General features: G+C 53.7%; 2 protein-coding genes across 4 annotated transcripts in view; both read right to left on the reverse strand.

The window, feature by feature from the left end:
- Nucleotides 1-7,271, reverse strand: part of LOC108228783 (protein Atg16l2) — a 10,125-nt gene extending 2,854 nt beyond the window's left edge. Inside the window, exons 1-14 of the mRNA XM_037974447.1 lie at nucleotides 6,930-7,271; nucleotides 4,777-4,825; nucleotides 4,609-4,687; nucleotides 4,462-4,535; nucleotides 3,925-4,176; nucleotides 3,181-3,246; nucleotides 2,908-2,997; nucleotides 2,304-2,360; nucleotides 2,118-2,220; nucleotides 1,461-1,566; nucleotides 1,313-1,383; nucleotides 1,130-1,201; nucleotides 727-847; nucleotides 496-601 (exon numbers count right to left, since the gene is read on the reverse strand). Of these exons, the coding sequence (XP_037830375.1) occupies nucleotides 496-601; nucleotides 727-847; nucleotides 1,130-1,201; nucleotides 1,313-1,383; nucleotides 1,461-1,566; nucleotides 2,118-2,220; nucleotides 2,304-2,360; nucleotides 2,908-2,997; nucleotides 3,181-3,246; nucleotides 3,925-4,176; nucleotides 4,462-4,535; nucleotides 4,609-4,687; nucleotides 4,777-4,825; nucleotides 6,930-7,059 (1,376 nt within the window). The 5' untranslated portion in view covers nucleotides 7,060-7,271. The remainder of the gene's footprint in view (nucleotides 1-495; nucleotides 602-726; nucleotides 848-1,129; nucleotides 1,202-1,312; nucleotides 1,384-1,460; nucleotides 1,567-2,117; nucleotides 2,221-2,303; nucleotides 2,361-2,907; nucleotides 2,998-3,180; nucleotides 3,247-3,924; nucleotides 4,177-4,461; nucleotides 4,536-4,608; nucleotides 4,688-4,776; nucleotides 4,826-6,929) is intronic.
- Nucleotides 7,272-8,119: 848 nt separating this feature from the next.
- Nucleotides 8,120-13,761, reverse strand: LOC108228782 (WD repeat-containing protein 62). Of its 3 annotated transcripts, none has more exons than XM_037974445.1 (20): nucleotides 13,545-13,761; nucleotides 13,392-13,467; nucleotides 13,132-13,243; nucleotides 12,889-12,952; nucleotides 12,697-12,804; nucleotides 12,484-12,623; nucleotides 12,224-12,276; nucleotides 11,929-12,144; nucleotides 11,783-11,856; nucleotides 11,587-11,711; nucleotides 10,972-11,073; nucleotides 10,793-10,904; nucleotides 10,663-10,717; nucleotides 10,515-10,587; nucleotides 9,883-10,005; nucleotides 9,466-9,655; nucleotides 9,196-9,341; nucleotides 8,897-8,995; nucleotides 8,735-8,829; nucleotides 8,120-8,466 (listed from the first exon to the last, which is right to left on the reverse strand). In XM_037974445.1, exons 1-20 carry the CDS (start codon nucleotides 13,601-13,603, stop codon nucleotides 8,230-8,232), a joined length of 2,259 nt encoding a protein of 752 aa, XP_037830373.1. In that variant the 5' UTR covers nucleotides 13,604-13,761; the 3' UTR covers nucleotides 8,120-8,229. The 3 variants fall into 3 exon arrangements, with proteins under 3 accessions (XP_037830373.1, XP_024859095.2, XP_037830374.1); XM_025003327.2 differs by having other exon boundaries at nucleotides 9,163-9,341; nucleotides 13,545-13,759; XM_037974446.1 differs by lacking the exon at nucleotides 9,883-10,005 and having other exon boundaries at nucleotides 9,163-9,341; nucleotides 13,545-13,757.
- Nucleotides 13,762-13,788: the final 27 nt, after the last annotated feature.

Below are 13,788 nucleotides of genomic sequence, written 5' to 3' on the forward strand. Positions count from 1 at the left end.
GCTGCAGGCAGTCGTCACGGCAACAGCTGAGCAGCTGGCGCCGGTCGGAGCTCAGGTCCAACGAGGTGACCCGACCCTGAGCAGGAAGCTCCTGAACGCAGCTCACCGCCCTGACAGAAACAGGGTCAGCAGAAAATAAAGACAAATCTGTAAAATATGAGGCAAGGTTTCATTTAAATCTAGAGATTACACTAAAATAAACAACATGATGTCTACGTCTTTCTTTATTTCTGTTTACTCTCAGTTCTGACCAATCAGAGCGCAGCTGGATGATGTCTGTTTTTATTGTAACAAACAATCAGAACAAGTTTTATCAGTGAATCGTCCAATCAGCTGCAGGGAGACTTGGTGCTCTGATCTGATTGGTCAATCAGCTGCTGAGAGAAAGAGGGTGGGGCTTTGCAGGTTCAGCTGTTGCTAGGTAACAGAAGGAGACGTGAAAACGGACAGGAGGAGGTGAGGAAGAAGATGAAGGTGAAGATGAAGAGTACGTACCTCGGGTCCCAGACACGGATCTTGGAGTCAAAGTGTCCGCTGATGATGCTGCTCTCAGAACACACCAGGTCGGTGCAGTAAGACCCCGCCTCCACCTGCTGCACACCTGCAGGGACACACATCTGGTTCAGATCAGCCAATCAGCAGCCAGAAAACACTCACAGACAGCCAATCAGCAGCCAGAACACACTCACAGACAGCTCAGCCAATCAGCAGCCAGAACACACTCACAGGCAGCTCGGTGAAGGTCCCACAGCCGGACGGTCCGGTCCTGACTTCCTGTCACCACCTGGTGGGGGACGCAGGTGAACCGGGCCGCTGTTACCTTCCTGCTGTGACCTGTCAGAGTCACCTGACCCACCACACACACACACACACGTCAGTGGATTGATCTTTCAGGACTTTAAATGATTAATTCTCTGTTTCCTGTAACTTTTAGTTCCTGATGAAGAGTTAAGACCAACAGGTGAGTCTGGACCTGCAGGTGAGTCTGGACCTGCAGGTGAGTCTGGACCTGCAGGTGAGTCTGGACCTGCAGGTGGGTCTGGACCTGCAGGTGAGTCTGGACCTGCAGGTGAGTCTGGACCTGCAGGTGGGTCTGGACCTGCAGGCGGGTCGGGTTCTGTCTCGTTACCTTGGGAACAGAGGCGTCCAGCTGCCACAGCAGGGCTGACCTATCATAGGACGCAGCAAGGATCTTCCAACCCTGAAGACAGAAACATGAACATACATGAGAAGCCCCGCCCCCCTGACAAGTGAGCCCAGGTGAAGCCCCTCCCCTCCGACAGATGGACCCGGGCCCAGGTTCTGGACTCACCGTGGGGTCGAACTCCACGCAGGTGATGCCTTCAGTGCTGCCGTCCAGCGTGGTTCTGTGAGTCAGCGAGCCTGATGACATCATCAGTGAGGTCATCATTACAGAGTAAAGCATGAGGACAGGTGGACCTGACCTGAGACCGGCGTACCTGCTCGGACCTCCCACACCTTGATGACCCGGTCCGTCCCTCCGGTGGCCAGCAGGTCCGAGCCGAAGCTGAACCGCACTGCGTTGATGCCTTCCTCGTGGGCCTCCTGGAGAGAAAGGCACAGCCGTTACCACGGCAACGCCCCCAAGGCAGCATGTGAATGTGTAAAGGTCAGCAGAGAGGCATGCTGGGTAATGAGACGAGGACAGAGGAGGTCTTTGTGAGACAGAAACACTGAGGGTGTGTTTGAGTGTTCTCTGGCTTCTGATGACTGAACGTCTGCAGGAACGTCTGAGCCGAGAGTTTAAAGAGTTAAATATTTTATTAATCTCTAATTATTGATCAACAGAAATCAAACATCTGCACTTCTCATCGCCACCACCAGAGGGAGACAGAAACCTCCTCAGACACTAAAACCATCTGGGAACCTGGCTACAGAACTGGTTTCTGACCTGAGACACCAACAGAACCAGAGGAACCTCCAGAGGAACCTCAGGAGGAACCTTCAGAGGAACCTCCAGAGGAACCTCCAGAGGAACCTCAGGAGGAACCTTCAGAGGAACCTCCAGAGGAACCTCAGGAGGAACCTGGAGGAACGGTCAGGTTTCAGGTCTCAGGTTAGAGGTTTGGGTCCAGGTCCAGTGAAGACAGTCTTACCAGGACATGGAGCGCTCTGGCAGGAACTCTGGCTGACAGACAGACCCCGACAGGAAACAGCTGATCCTCCTGCAGGCAGACCGAGTGGCCCCGCCTCTTCCTGCTGACATCACACACGTTCATCCTGAATGAAACCCTGAACTCAGACTAAAACTCCTCAGGTGTGTCGGTGAAACTGGGACTCACTCAAACAGGTGAAGAGAAGGGAAGAAGAAGCCCAGGTTCCTCGGTGACGACGCCGACCTGAAAGACAAGAACGGTGTCGGTCTCGACTGCAGATATTTTACTGACCAGAACTTTGGATCAGGATCAGAGAACCAGCAGGTGCCCGGTCCTGTCACCATGGTAACGGACGCTTTAGAAGAGGACTCTTTATGTTAGCACCACCTCAGGAGAAGAGGAGCAGATTATGGTTCAAATAAGGAAATCCTGAACTCTCAGGACATTAGAGCGAAACTCCTCACAGAAGAACCGAGCTGAGGGGGACTCGGTGACCCATCGGGTCCGAGTCTCCTCCACCTGAAAGTCTGATCCACTGTTTTCCTCTCAGCTGAAACAGATTAACCAGGTCAACAAACCCCCATGAGGGCTGGAGGGACGCGCTGCGTGGTCCTAGTGCCTGCCCCGTTTAAAGTCTTCGGGACAACAAAGACACTTTTCAACACAACAGGAAATGTCCCCTCCAACAGACAGAAATCTGAACATTTAATATTTTTAAAATATGTCGTATATAAATACAAATTAAATATAGTTATTTTATTTCTGAGATTATCCATTCTGTTCTGATGACCTGAAGAGACGACCCCGAGTCCGTCTGCTGGACTCGTCCTGATGTCCGTCCTTTGGGGACGTGGACCTGGAGGTCGGAGCGCTGGACGGACTGAAAGACAAAACGTCCACAAACATCCCTCGTCATCATCAGTTCAATCTTTTCCTAATTTCTTTAAGATTCAGGTCGTTTTTAAAATATCTCAAATATTTAAAAATGATTAACGACTTTCAGACTTTTTAAAATCTTCTAAAATATTTCTGAGAGGAGCAGGAAGCAGGTGAAGAATCTCACCTGTCGATGGTGACCTTTGACCTGGCAGCCGTCTGCAGCTCCTTCTGCAGCGTCGCCTGACGAGCTCTGAGCAGAACGGACAGAAAACAGGCGTCAGACAGCCGAGCTACGGTGGCCCTGAGGGACAAACAGCGAGAACGCCGACAAGACGCAAAAACAAACATTTAAACACATTTCTGTCACGGTTACACCTGGGTGACTCACCTGTGTAACCAGGTGAGTTAGACAGGTGGAGACAGACAGGTGGGTCAGAAAGGTGGAGACAGGTGGGTCAGACAGGTGAAGACAGGTGGAGACAGGTGAGGCAGACAGGTGAGACAGGTGGGTTAGACAGGTGAGTTAGACAGGTGGAGACAGGTGAGGCAGACAGGTGAGACAGGTGGGTTAGACAGGTGAGTTAGACAGGTGGAGACAGGTGAAGACAGGTGGAGACAGACAGGTGGGTTAGACAGGTGAGTTAGACAGGTGGGTCAGACAGGTGGGTCAGACAGGTGGAGACAGGTGAGACAGACAGGTGAGTTAGACAGGTGAGACAGACAGGTGTAGACAGGTGGGTTAGACAGGTGAGTTACACAGGTGGAGACAGACAGGTGAGTTACACAGGTGGAGACAGACAGGTGAGTTACACAGGTGAGACAGGTGGGTTAGACAGGTGGAGACAGGTGGAGACAGGTGGGTCAGACAGGTGAGACAGACAGGTGGAGACAGGTGAGACAGACAGGTGAGTTAAGTGTCCTCAGACACCTGGACCGGCGTTCGTTGCGAGTGTTCATGAGGGCGGCGGCCTGCTTCTTCATGTACATCATATCCTCCAGCAGGTGTTCTTCTTGTACCTTCTCCTCCCTCAGCCTTGACTCCGCCCACCTCTGGCGCTCCAGCAGTTCATCATACTCCGTCTTTAGCGTCCTGTTCTCCACCTCGACCTGCTCCACCCGCTCCCGCAGCACCCGATGAGTATCAAACACACCTGTCAGCCGAGACTCCTCCTCCTGCAGTCTGAGAACAGAAAGGAGGAGGAGGAACCACCATCATCTTCATCAGTACGGATGTCTCCACCCGTCTCAGAGGAGACATCAAACACACAGGAGCTGTTTCACGAACGTAGATCAAAGTCTGAATAATTATGAGATTAATAAAAAATAAAACTGCTGACAGAAATATGAGAGCCCCGTCGCCAAGGTGACGAGACGTTAACCTCACCTCCTCTCTCACCCGCAGCAGCTTCTGTGTCACAACAAGCATTCCAGGTGGGACAGGTGTGTGTGTGTGTGTGTGTCTCACCTGGCCTGTTGCTCCTGCACGACACATTCTTTGCTCCTAATCTGCTGCTGCAGCTCCACCACCTGATAGGCCAACTGACACAAACACACTTCCTGTTGGACCGTTTCAAACACACCTGAAGGTCAACCTTCATCCAGGTGTTCTCACCTCTCCCGTCGTCTTCTTCAGCTGACAGTTCTGCTGCAGCAGAGACGAGAGGGAGGCGCCGCCACCAGCCGAGGGGCGCCTGGGTGAACAAAACAAACACACCCTCAGTCTCCTCACACCAGCACCTGCAGCCAGGGCTCAGGTGGGTTACCTGCTCAGGTGAGTTACCTGCTCAGGAGTCTTTTGGTCAGATTGGTTTTCTCCAGCAGCTGAGTGTCTGAAAGCACAGAACCGAGTCAGAGGAGAACCCTGGTTCTGGTCCGGATCGGATCAGAACTTCCACTGATGGAGTCTCTTTGTGCCATCGAGCTGAGCGTGCACGTGACACTGACACACGTGCACGCTCAGCTCGATGGCACAATAATGACTCCATACGTGCTCACAGGTCCAATCAGAACCCAGAGAGGAACCCCGAGGTCCCATCAGAACCCAGAGAAGAACCCTGAGGACCGATCAGAACCCAGAGAAGAACCCCGAGGTCCCATCAGAACCCAGAGAAGAACCCTGAGGACCGATCAGAACCCAGAGAAGAACCCCGAGGTCCCATCAGAACCCAGAGAAGAACCCTGAGGACCGATCAGAACCCAGAGAAGAACCCCGAGGTCCCATCAGAACCCAGAGAAGAACCCTGAGGACCGATCAGAACCCAGAGAAGAACCCCGAGGTCCCATCAGAACCCAGAGAAGAACCCTGAGGACCGATCAGAACCCAGAGAAGAACCCCGAGGTCCCATCAGAACCCAGAGAAGAACCCTGAGGACCGATCAGAACCCAGAGAAGAACCCCGAGGTCCCATCAGAACCCAGAGAAGAACCCTGAGGACCGATCAGAACCCAGAGAAGAACCCCGAGGTCCCATCAGAACCCAGAGAAGAACCCTGAGGACCGATCAGAACCCAGAGAAGAACCCCGAGGTCCCATCAGAACCCAGAGAAGAACCCTGAGGACCGATCAGAACCCAGAGAAGAACCCCGAGGTCCCATCAGAACCCAGAGAAGAACCCTGAGGACCGATCAGAACCCAGAGAAGAACCCCGAGGTCCCATCAGAACCCAGAGAAGAACCCTGAGGACCGATCAGAACCCAGAGAAGAACCCCGAGGTCCCATCAGAACCCAGAGAAGAACCCTGAGGACCGATCAGAACCCAGAGAAGAACCCCGAGGTCCCATCAGAACCCAGAGAAGAACCCTGAGGACCGATCAGAACCCAGAGAAGAACCCCGAGGTCCCATCAGAACCCAGAGAAGAACCCTGAGGACCGATCAGAACCCAGAGAAGAACCCCGAGGTCCCATCAGAACCCAGAGAAGAACCCTGAGGACCGATCAGAACCCAGAGAAGAACCCCGAGGTCCCATCAGAACCCAGAGAAGAACCCTGAGGACCGATCAGAACCCAGAGAAGAACCCCGAGGTCCCATCAGAACCCAGAGAAGAACCCTGAGGACCGATCAGAACCCAGAGAAGAACCCCGAGGTCCCATCAGAACCCAGAGAAGAACCCTGAGGACCGATCAGAACCCAGAGAAGAACCCCGAGGTCCCATCAGAACCCAGAGAAGAACCCTGAGGACCGATCAGAACCCAGAGAAGAACCCCGAGGTCCCATCAGAACCCAGAGAAGAACCCTGAGGACCGATCAGAACCCCGAGGTCCCATCAGAACCCAGAGAAGAACCCTGAGGTCCCATTAGAACCCAGAGAAGAACCCTGAGGACCGATCAGAACCCTGAGGTCCCATCAGAACCCAGAGAAGAACCCCGAGGACCGATCAGAACCCAGAGAAGAACCCTGAGGACCGATCAGAACCCTGAGGTCCCATCAGAACCCAGAGAAGAACCCTGATGTTTGAGTTAAATCACACCAAACTCCATTCAAAACAGGCACCTTTTTCCTGGACCGACACCTTTGCCTACAGGTAAATCATTTTCGAACCTTGTAGCATCCAGAACCCCAGCAGGCAGCCGGCTCGGCTCGGTTCGGCTCGGTTCGGTGCTGTGCACAGATGATAAAGCAGCAGCAGATTATCTGTCACACATGAGTCAGTTTAGAGGAAGTGCACCAACCTGTGGTTAAAGATCTGAACGACTTCCTGTCCCACATCTTAACAAAATGAATAAAATATCTGTGTGAGGTTCGGTTCGGTTCTACAGACTGAGAACTGCAGCTGGTCCATGTGAGGTGTTTCCAGAACCAGACTGAATTAAAATGACAGATCTGGATGAGGTTCTGTCAGCCTACAGAGCAGTTGGCTCCTAAATCTGCAGATTTCTGAATGGAGTTTGGCGGAAACAGATTTCTGACATTTTAAACCAAATTAAAGTTCGTACAGAACCGGATCAGGTCTTGGAACATGGCGTTCTGGCTCCGGTCTCGGTGCTTCAGCTGCCGGACGATGTGACCCCTCCAGCGGGTCTCCGCGGACCGGCCGCTGCGCTGCGACGCCCCGCCCGGATCCATCCCAGATCACCGCGGCCATGAGCCCCGCGGCCCGGGCCGCCTCATGCCGCTGCCCCGCAGGAAGACGCTCTCAGGCCGGCCTGATGTGGCTCAGAGGGTCGCCGCTCCTCCAGCCTCCAACATGTCCTTCCCTGCTGTTTGTTTCCTCTTCCCTCAACTTCACTTTGTTTATTAACTTTTTTTTGTTGTTGCTTTCAGATTCATCACCATACAGGGGCGGGGCTCCGGAACTCCCAGCCAATCAGAGCTCCTGATTTCAGAGCGGCTCCACACTGTTTGTTCGCCGGCACACGAAGCGGAGCGCCGGGTGGTGCTTCGGAAGGAGCCCCAACCCCCCGCACAGGATCAGCCTGTGAAACGGGTAATTAATAATTTGTAAAATACAATAAGTTCAAGGTTCTGCGTCGAGCAGCAATTCCTGGTTAGAGTTCCCAACTATCCGAAACTGAAATGAGGAACAGAGAGGGGACAGAACGCTGCGGGACTTTCAGTCTCGATAAGCTGAACATTTACAGAGGAAGACAAGAACAAGCTAACCTTTGCTACATTTACCTTTTATTCAGCCTGTCTTTAAGTGTTAATGACGTCATAAACTCTGATTCCTAACAGATAGACTCCACCCTCCCCACTGTGCATCACTTCCAGTCTGGTCACACACCGGCAGACCGGTAAGGAGCGGCTCCTTCAGCAGGCTACAGGCCACGCCCCCAGGTTTTTGGGGTTTAGATTTCTGTCCTAGTTGTTTTTTGTTTGTTTAAATACCAGAATAAAATAAACATTCAAAACTAAAATTAAACAGAAACTCATGGTCCTCCGATGAAGACGATGGTACAGCAAACATTCGTAACATTTTTCGATCTGGAACCGGAGAGGACTGGGTTTTGTTGAATCAGTTCTTTGGACGGTTTGAGGTTCTGGAAGAGTCCGGTTCCTCAGTTCTTCAGGTGCTGGACCACGTGACCCCCCTCAGGACTCTGTAAAGAATAAAGTCCAGGTGGTTCCGAGCCACAAACTTCTGGACTTTATTTTAACCAGATTAAAGATTTCTTTTGTTCGTTAATTCTGAGAAATAAAACGTTTATTAGAAACATTTAAAAACATAATTAAAGAGTCCAATAAAAGAGTAAAACTTTAAGGTGCGTTTGTTTAATACTGCTGTCAGCCTCCGCTTCACATCCGGTTCATCTTCTTCTGGGTCATCTGGATCAGCAGGTCCGAGTATTTCTCCAGCAGGGACATCGTCCCGTTGTCCTGCAGCGGACCAGAGGGGGCGCCGCCGTCGCTCCGCCCGCCGCCGTCGCTCCGCCCCCTGTCCAGCTGCACCACGGCCTGCAGGTCCAGATAAACGGCGCCGAAGGCCTCCTGCAGGACCGCCGAGTTCTGCTGGTTCTGCTCCGACTCGCCGAGCTGCCAGACAAGAACCACCAGATTAAAAAGATTTCATTCAAAGAATAAAATAAGAAAAAAAAAGTTCAAATAAGGAAACAAATTAATCTAAAGACGTAACGTCTGGTCCCCGGAGTTATGGTGAAATCCATGGTGATCAACCTTTCAGCCTCAAAAAAAGGTCAGAATAGCTTCTGAGAAGGTCACGTCGTAGCAAATAAAATGTTTAGGCAGAAAGGGGCGTGGCCTAAACCAGATTCAGAGAAAAAGTCAGTAAACAACAGCTGACCTGCTGGAACAGACGCACGGCTCGTCTCGCCGCCTGACGAAGCTCGTTGGCGACCTGCTGAACTCTGACCTCCTCCTCCTCACCTTCGTCTCGGCCTGAGGAACAAACGACACTCAGATTTCCATCAGACACCTGCAGCTGGAGCAGGAAACAGGAAGTTACCTGGCTGACAGGTGCCTTCAGCTGCGTCAGGGGGGCGGAGCCTCTCTGACAGAGGTGAGGAAGAGGAGCAGGTGGGCGGGGCTTCTGCTGAAGAAACATCTGAGGAGAACCAGGAGAAGCAGAGGTCAGAAGAGCTGCGATAAAATAAAAGGTTCTGAAACATCTGCAGGTCGGATCCAAAGATGAGGATTTAAAAACAAACAAACAAACAAACAAACAAACAAACAAACAGACGGCCGCAGCGGGACAGAACCGGTCTCAGCTACCCGGATCAGTCTGGACTCGGCTCTCCTCTTCACCTGGACCCGACCTCTCCACAGCGGCAGAGGAAGTGGGCGTGGCCGAAGGGGCGGGGCTTTGCATCAGAGTCTCATCGGTGCCGCTGCTCCACCTGCTGTACCTGTCCTGTGACATCACCTGAGTGGGCGTGGCCAGCGCCTGCAGGCTGAGCAACAAACGAGACGAAAACGTCGATCAGAACTTTAAAAACTAAAAAAAAAAAAAAAAAGACTTTGAACTTTAAACTAAAATCTAATCTGGGGGCGGAGTCAGCGTGGAGCTGGTTCTACCTGCCGGTCCGGTCTGGGGGCTTTTCCGGTTTACCAGCTGACACCTGGAGGTCTGAGGAGGCCAGGTTCTCCTTGCTCTCCTCCTGGGAGGTGGGCGGGTCCTGCCTCGGTCCGGAGGTCTCCAGGTATCTGAGCTGAGACGGTTCTTGCAGGACGCTGCTGTTGGCCATCAAAGTCCTGGAGGGGAGGTCTGTTCAGGTCCAGAAGAAAGAGGGTAAATAAAAGCAGAGGAACTTCAGGTGAAGAACAGGTGAGCAGAGTGATGAAAGGAGGAAATGTTCTCCGTGTTCTCCCCAGGTTTAGAGCAGATGATTCCTGATCTTTGGCCCTGAAGAGGATCTCTGTCTAAACAGAAACCAGGAAACCAAGGAAGAACACCCAGAAGGTGGAACAGAAACACCTGAGGAACGTTCAGACCTCCTGGAGTCCTCCTGCACTGGACCACCAGCGCAGTGTGGCGTCTGTGTGGCGGGCGCCGCTGGGGCTGCTGGGAGATCCCACAGAAGGTTCTCCTACGAAGAACCGGCTGCTGACGCCTGACTGTGGTCACAGAAACACACGGTCCTGATGTTGGACTCATTTAAAGGAAGTCCTGGTTCCCCTGCAGGACCGGAAGAACCTGAACCTTCAGGTCTGAAACTAAAACCCTTTGTTACATTTGAACACAAACATAATCCTGATTCCAGATCCAGGATTTTAATATGTTCCTGAGGAACCTTCAGAGGAACCTTCAGAGGACTGATGGGTTCCTCTCAGAGGTCAGAGGTCACACAGCCATTGGATCTGAGCTTCAAACAGGAAGTGAAGGCTCCTCCTCCATCAACCCTGTAGAACCATCAACCTGAACCTGTGGGACCATCAGAACCTTCTGCTGGTCAAGAAGTTCTGATCCGACTGATTTTGTCTCAGACTCAGGTGTGCGGTTACCACGGTGATGTCTCTTTACTCTTCTTCTACAGTTTATTCATGAAAATGTCAGCATTCCTTCCTGAGCTTCAGTTTGCAGCGTTCTACGTTCCACAACAGAACCCGAGGACCTGTAAACCCACCTGAGGAGCTGCTGGTTTCCCTTCGGGTCGAACCTCCAGAGGCCACGCCCACGCAGCCGGGCCCAGACCGCACCTGAACACAGTTTCCTTTAAACGATGGGACACAGCTGCAGACACTTCCTGCCGAGCGCCTCAGGTGTTTGTTTACCGATCTGACGTTGCTCTCCTCTGAGACGGGGGGCGGAGCTCGGGCCGGCCATGCCCTGAATCACAGCAAACAAACACCGTTATTACCGTGACGACCACCGTGGGCCTCCGAGGACAGAGGGAGCGCAGACCTGACTCGGTCCTGGAAGCGGGACAGGAAGCGGGTGGAGATGCTGAGGCGAGGGTTCAGGAAGTGTTTTTCCTCCGGAGGCTGCAGGTCTGCCGGGTCGGTGTCGAAGCATTCTGCAGAACCACAGAGAGGTCAGCGCCGGCGCAGAGGAGACGGCGGGGACGACCACGAGCTTCTTACCTTCCATCAGAGTCTCAAAGTGGTTCTTCACAGAGTTCCTGTCCTCGTCTTCCTCGGGACCCAGACTGCCCACAGAGCTGCCCTGACTCAGAGAGTCCGTGTCTGAGGAGGAGGAGAAGGAGGAGGAGGAGAGGAGAGGGAGAGGAGGAGGAGGAGGAGGAGAGAGGAGCGGGAGAGGAGGAGGAGGAGGAGGAGAGAAAGAGGAGGAGGAGAGGGAGAGGAGGAGAGGGAGAGGAGGAGAAGAAGAGGAGCGATGAACTTCCTGTTCCTCCTGCTGAGACATTTCAATCAAACGCTTCATCGGATCAGGTTTACAGTCCGCAGAACTGTCCCCCCGAGGTCTCCGCAGGGGGACACAAACTGTCCCCCCGACAGCTCCACGAGGGGACACAAAAGGTGACCCCAACAGCTCTGCAGGGGGATCGTTTGTGTCCCCTCGTGGAGACGTCGGGGGACAGTTTGGGAGACATCGGGGGACAGTTTGTGTCCCCTCGTGGAGACCTCGGGGGGACCGTTTGGGACACATCGGGGGGACCGTTTGTGTCCCCTCGATGGCTCCGCAGGGGGACTGTTTGGGAGACATCGGGGGACAGTTGTTTGTTGTAGAACTCTGACCGGCGTCCGGCTGCTGCTCCAGACTTCCTGTCGACCCCTCAGAACACGCCGAGTCGGGACTCAGCTCCGCCCCCTGACCTCTGACCTCCAGCTGAGGACAGGCGACACCCTCGACCCTGAAGTCTCTGAAAACAGGAAGTCTTCTTCAGAACCGAACAGAAACACAGGAAGTCGGACCTTAGAGGGAGGGACTCACCTGTCGGAGGAGGCGGAGCTTGAGTTTGGGTGGAGGATGAAGGTGTTGCCGTCTTCACCTTCTGTCCGCAGCACCTGAACGCCACACGGTGAGAGACGTTCAAACTGCTTCCTGTCAGCTAACGGAGGATCTACTCTGCAGCTCACCTCCTCCTCCTCTTCCTCCTCTTCATCTCCCAGCAGCCCCTCCAGACTCTGAGGATGGAAGCCTTCCTCCTCCTCCTCCTCCTCCTCCTGACTCCTGGTGGGACTCGGGGTGGAGTTGGCGCAGATGATCAGAGGGTTTGGTTGCTCCGCCCACCGGCTGCGTACCTGCCGAGGCTCAGCGTCTGATTGGACGATGGAGGAGGCCTCACCTTGAGCCTGCGGGGCAGAAACCAGCGGAGCGTCGGTCAGCGCAGCGTCGGTCGGACCGGGCCGACGGGATGGAATCAGAACTCACCAGCTTCCTGAACCACATGGGCAGCTTCCCGTTGGTGTCAAGCAGCGGAGCCCCTGAAACACAAACAGCCCCGGGTCAGAACCTGAGCCAGAACCCGAGCCGACGCTCAGCTGTGGAGTCAGAGCAGGAAACGCTGCGTTCAAGGACCAGCCTGAGAGTCTGGGCTGCTTAATAATAAAACTGTTTAATCTTTCTGTACAGAATAAACCTGTTAACAACAAGTTATAGATTCTTTAGGTGATCCTTCCGTCTCTCTTTACCTTCTGGAGATCTGACAGCCCCCGGCTCCTCTGCAGGACCTGGATCAGGTCTTCCTGGAGTCCGGCGGTCAGACCCTTCCTGCTCCTCTTCCTCCATCCGGAGCAGCTGAGCTGATGGCACCGTGATGAAGGTCTCCCTCCTGAAACCAGAGCATCATGAAGCAGACGCAGCTCGCCGTCTCCTCCTGCGGCGGCCAGGAACATCCCACCCACCTGATGCTCGGCTGCTTCCGGCTGCAGGTTTCCTGCGCCGCTCTGAGGCCCCGCCTCTTCCTCATGGTGCTGGTCATGTGAGGGTCCAGCCTCCAAACGAACACGCAGCTACACAACAATGAACAGGTGGAGCGTCAGAGCTGAAGGCTGTGAAAGCCGTTTTCAGCCATGATGTGGAGCGAGGAGGGTTACCTGTCTCCTGACACGGAGATCAGGTGTCTGCAGTCCTGACTGAACCGCATACAGGTGACGATCTCTGACAACAACAACAACAGGTAAACAATCCACCCACACAACGGAAAATATCCCAACAGCAGCAAACATTTCCAGGTTTTATCCTTTCAGACGAGAGCTTATTACCACAGAAATAACTGAGCGTTTTATGTCATGTAGTTCTGTGGAGCCCTGCGGCGGGCGCTCGGCAGGTTGTCTCACCAGAATGGCCGAACAGCGTGGCGACGCACTCTCCGGACTCGTAGTCGAAGATGGTGATGTTTTTATCAGAGCAGCTGGTGGCGAAGAACGATCCTGATGGATCCATCTGGACCTGCGGATCATCAGAGGCTCAGTCCAGGAGACGGCCCGTGACCCCTGACCCGGCCCGTGACCCCTGACCCGGCCCGTGACCCCTGACCTGGCCCTTGACCCTTGACCCTGACCCGGCCCGTTTCTATAAAAGCCATCGGAGGCGTTACCTTCAGCAGGGAGCCTTCATCGCTGCTCGATCCTCTCAGACACTTCCTCTGCTTCCCCGTCTCCACGTTGTAAACTCTGAGGACCGACAGACTTTTATCGTCTGACAGATGATTTTTATTTCAGCTTCTGGAGCTCGTTCGTTAGCATCGTACCTGACGTTTCGGTCCTGACACGCGATGGCGACGTGAGTCCTGGACGGGTCCAGGTCCATGTCGTACAGGGTGGTCTTCTCCACCACGTGGTGCCTCCTGGAGAATGTCAAACCGTCCACCGTCTGGACCAGAACGGACAACAGAGTCCATCAGCATCATCAGAACCAGGAGCAGCTTCAGCTGCAGCTGCAGGAGACTCAGACAGGTGAGTGCTCCAATGATGGTTCATCTCTGAGAGCGTACA

Source organism: Kryptolebias marmoratus, unplaced genomic scaffold (assembly GCF_001649575.2).
Source record: "Kryptolebias marmoratus isolate JLee-2015 unplaced genomic scaffold, ASM164957v2 Scaffold55, whole genome shotgun sequence".
Taxonomy (NCBI): Eukaryota; Metazoa; Chordata; class Actinopteri; order Cyprinodontiformes; family Rivulidae; genus Kryptolebias; species Kryptolebias marmoratus.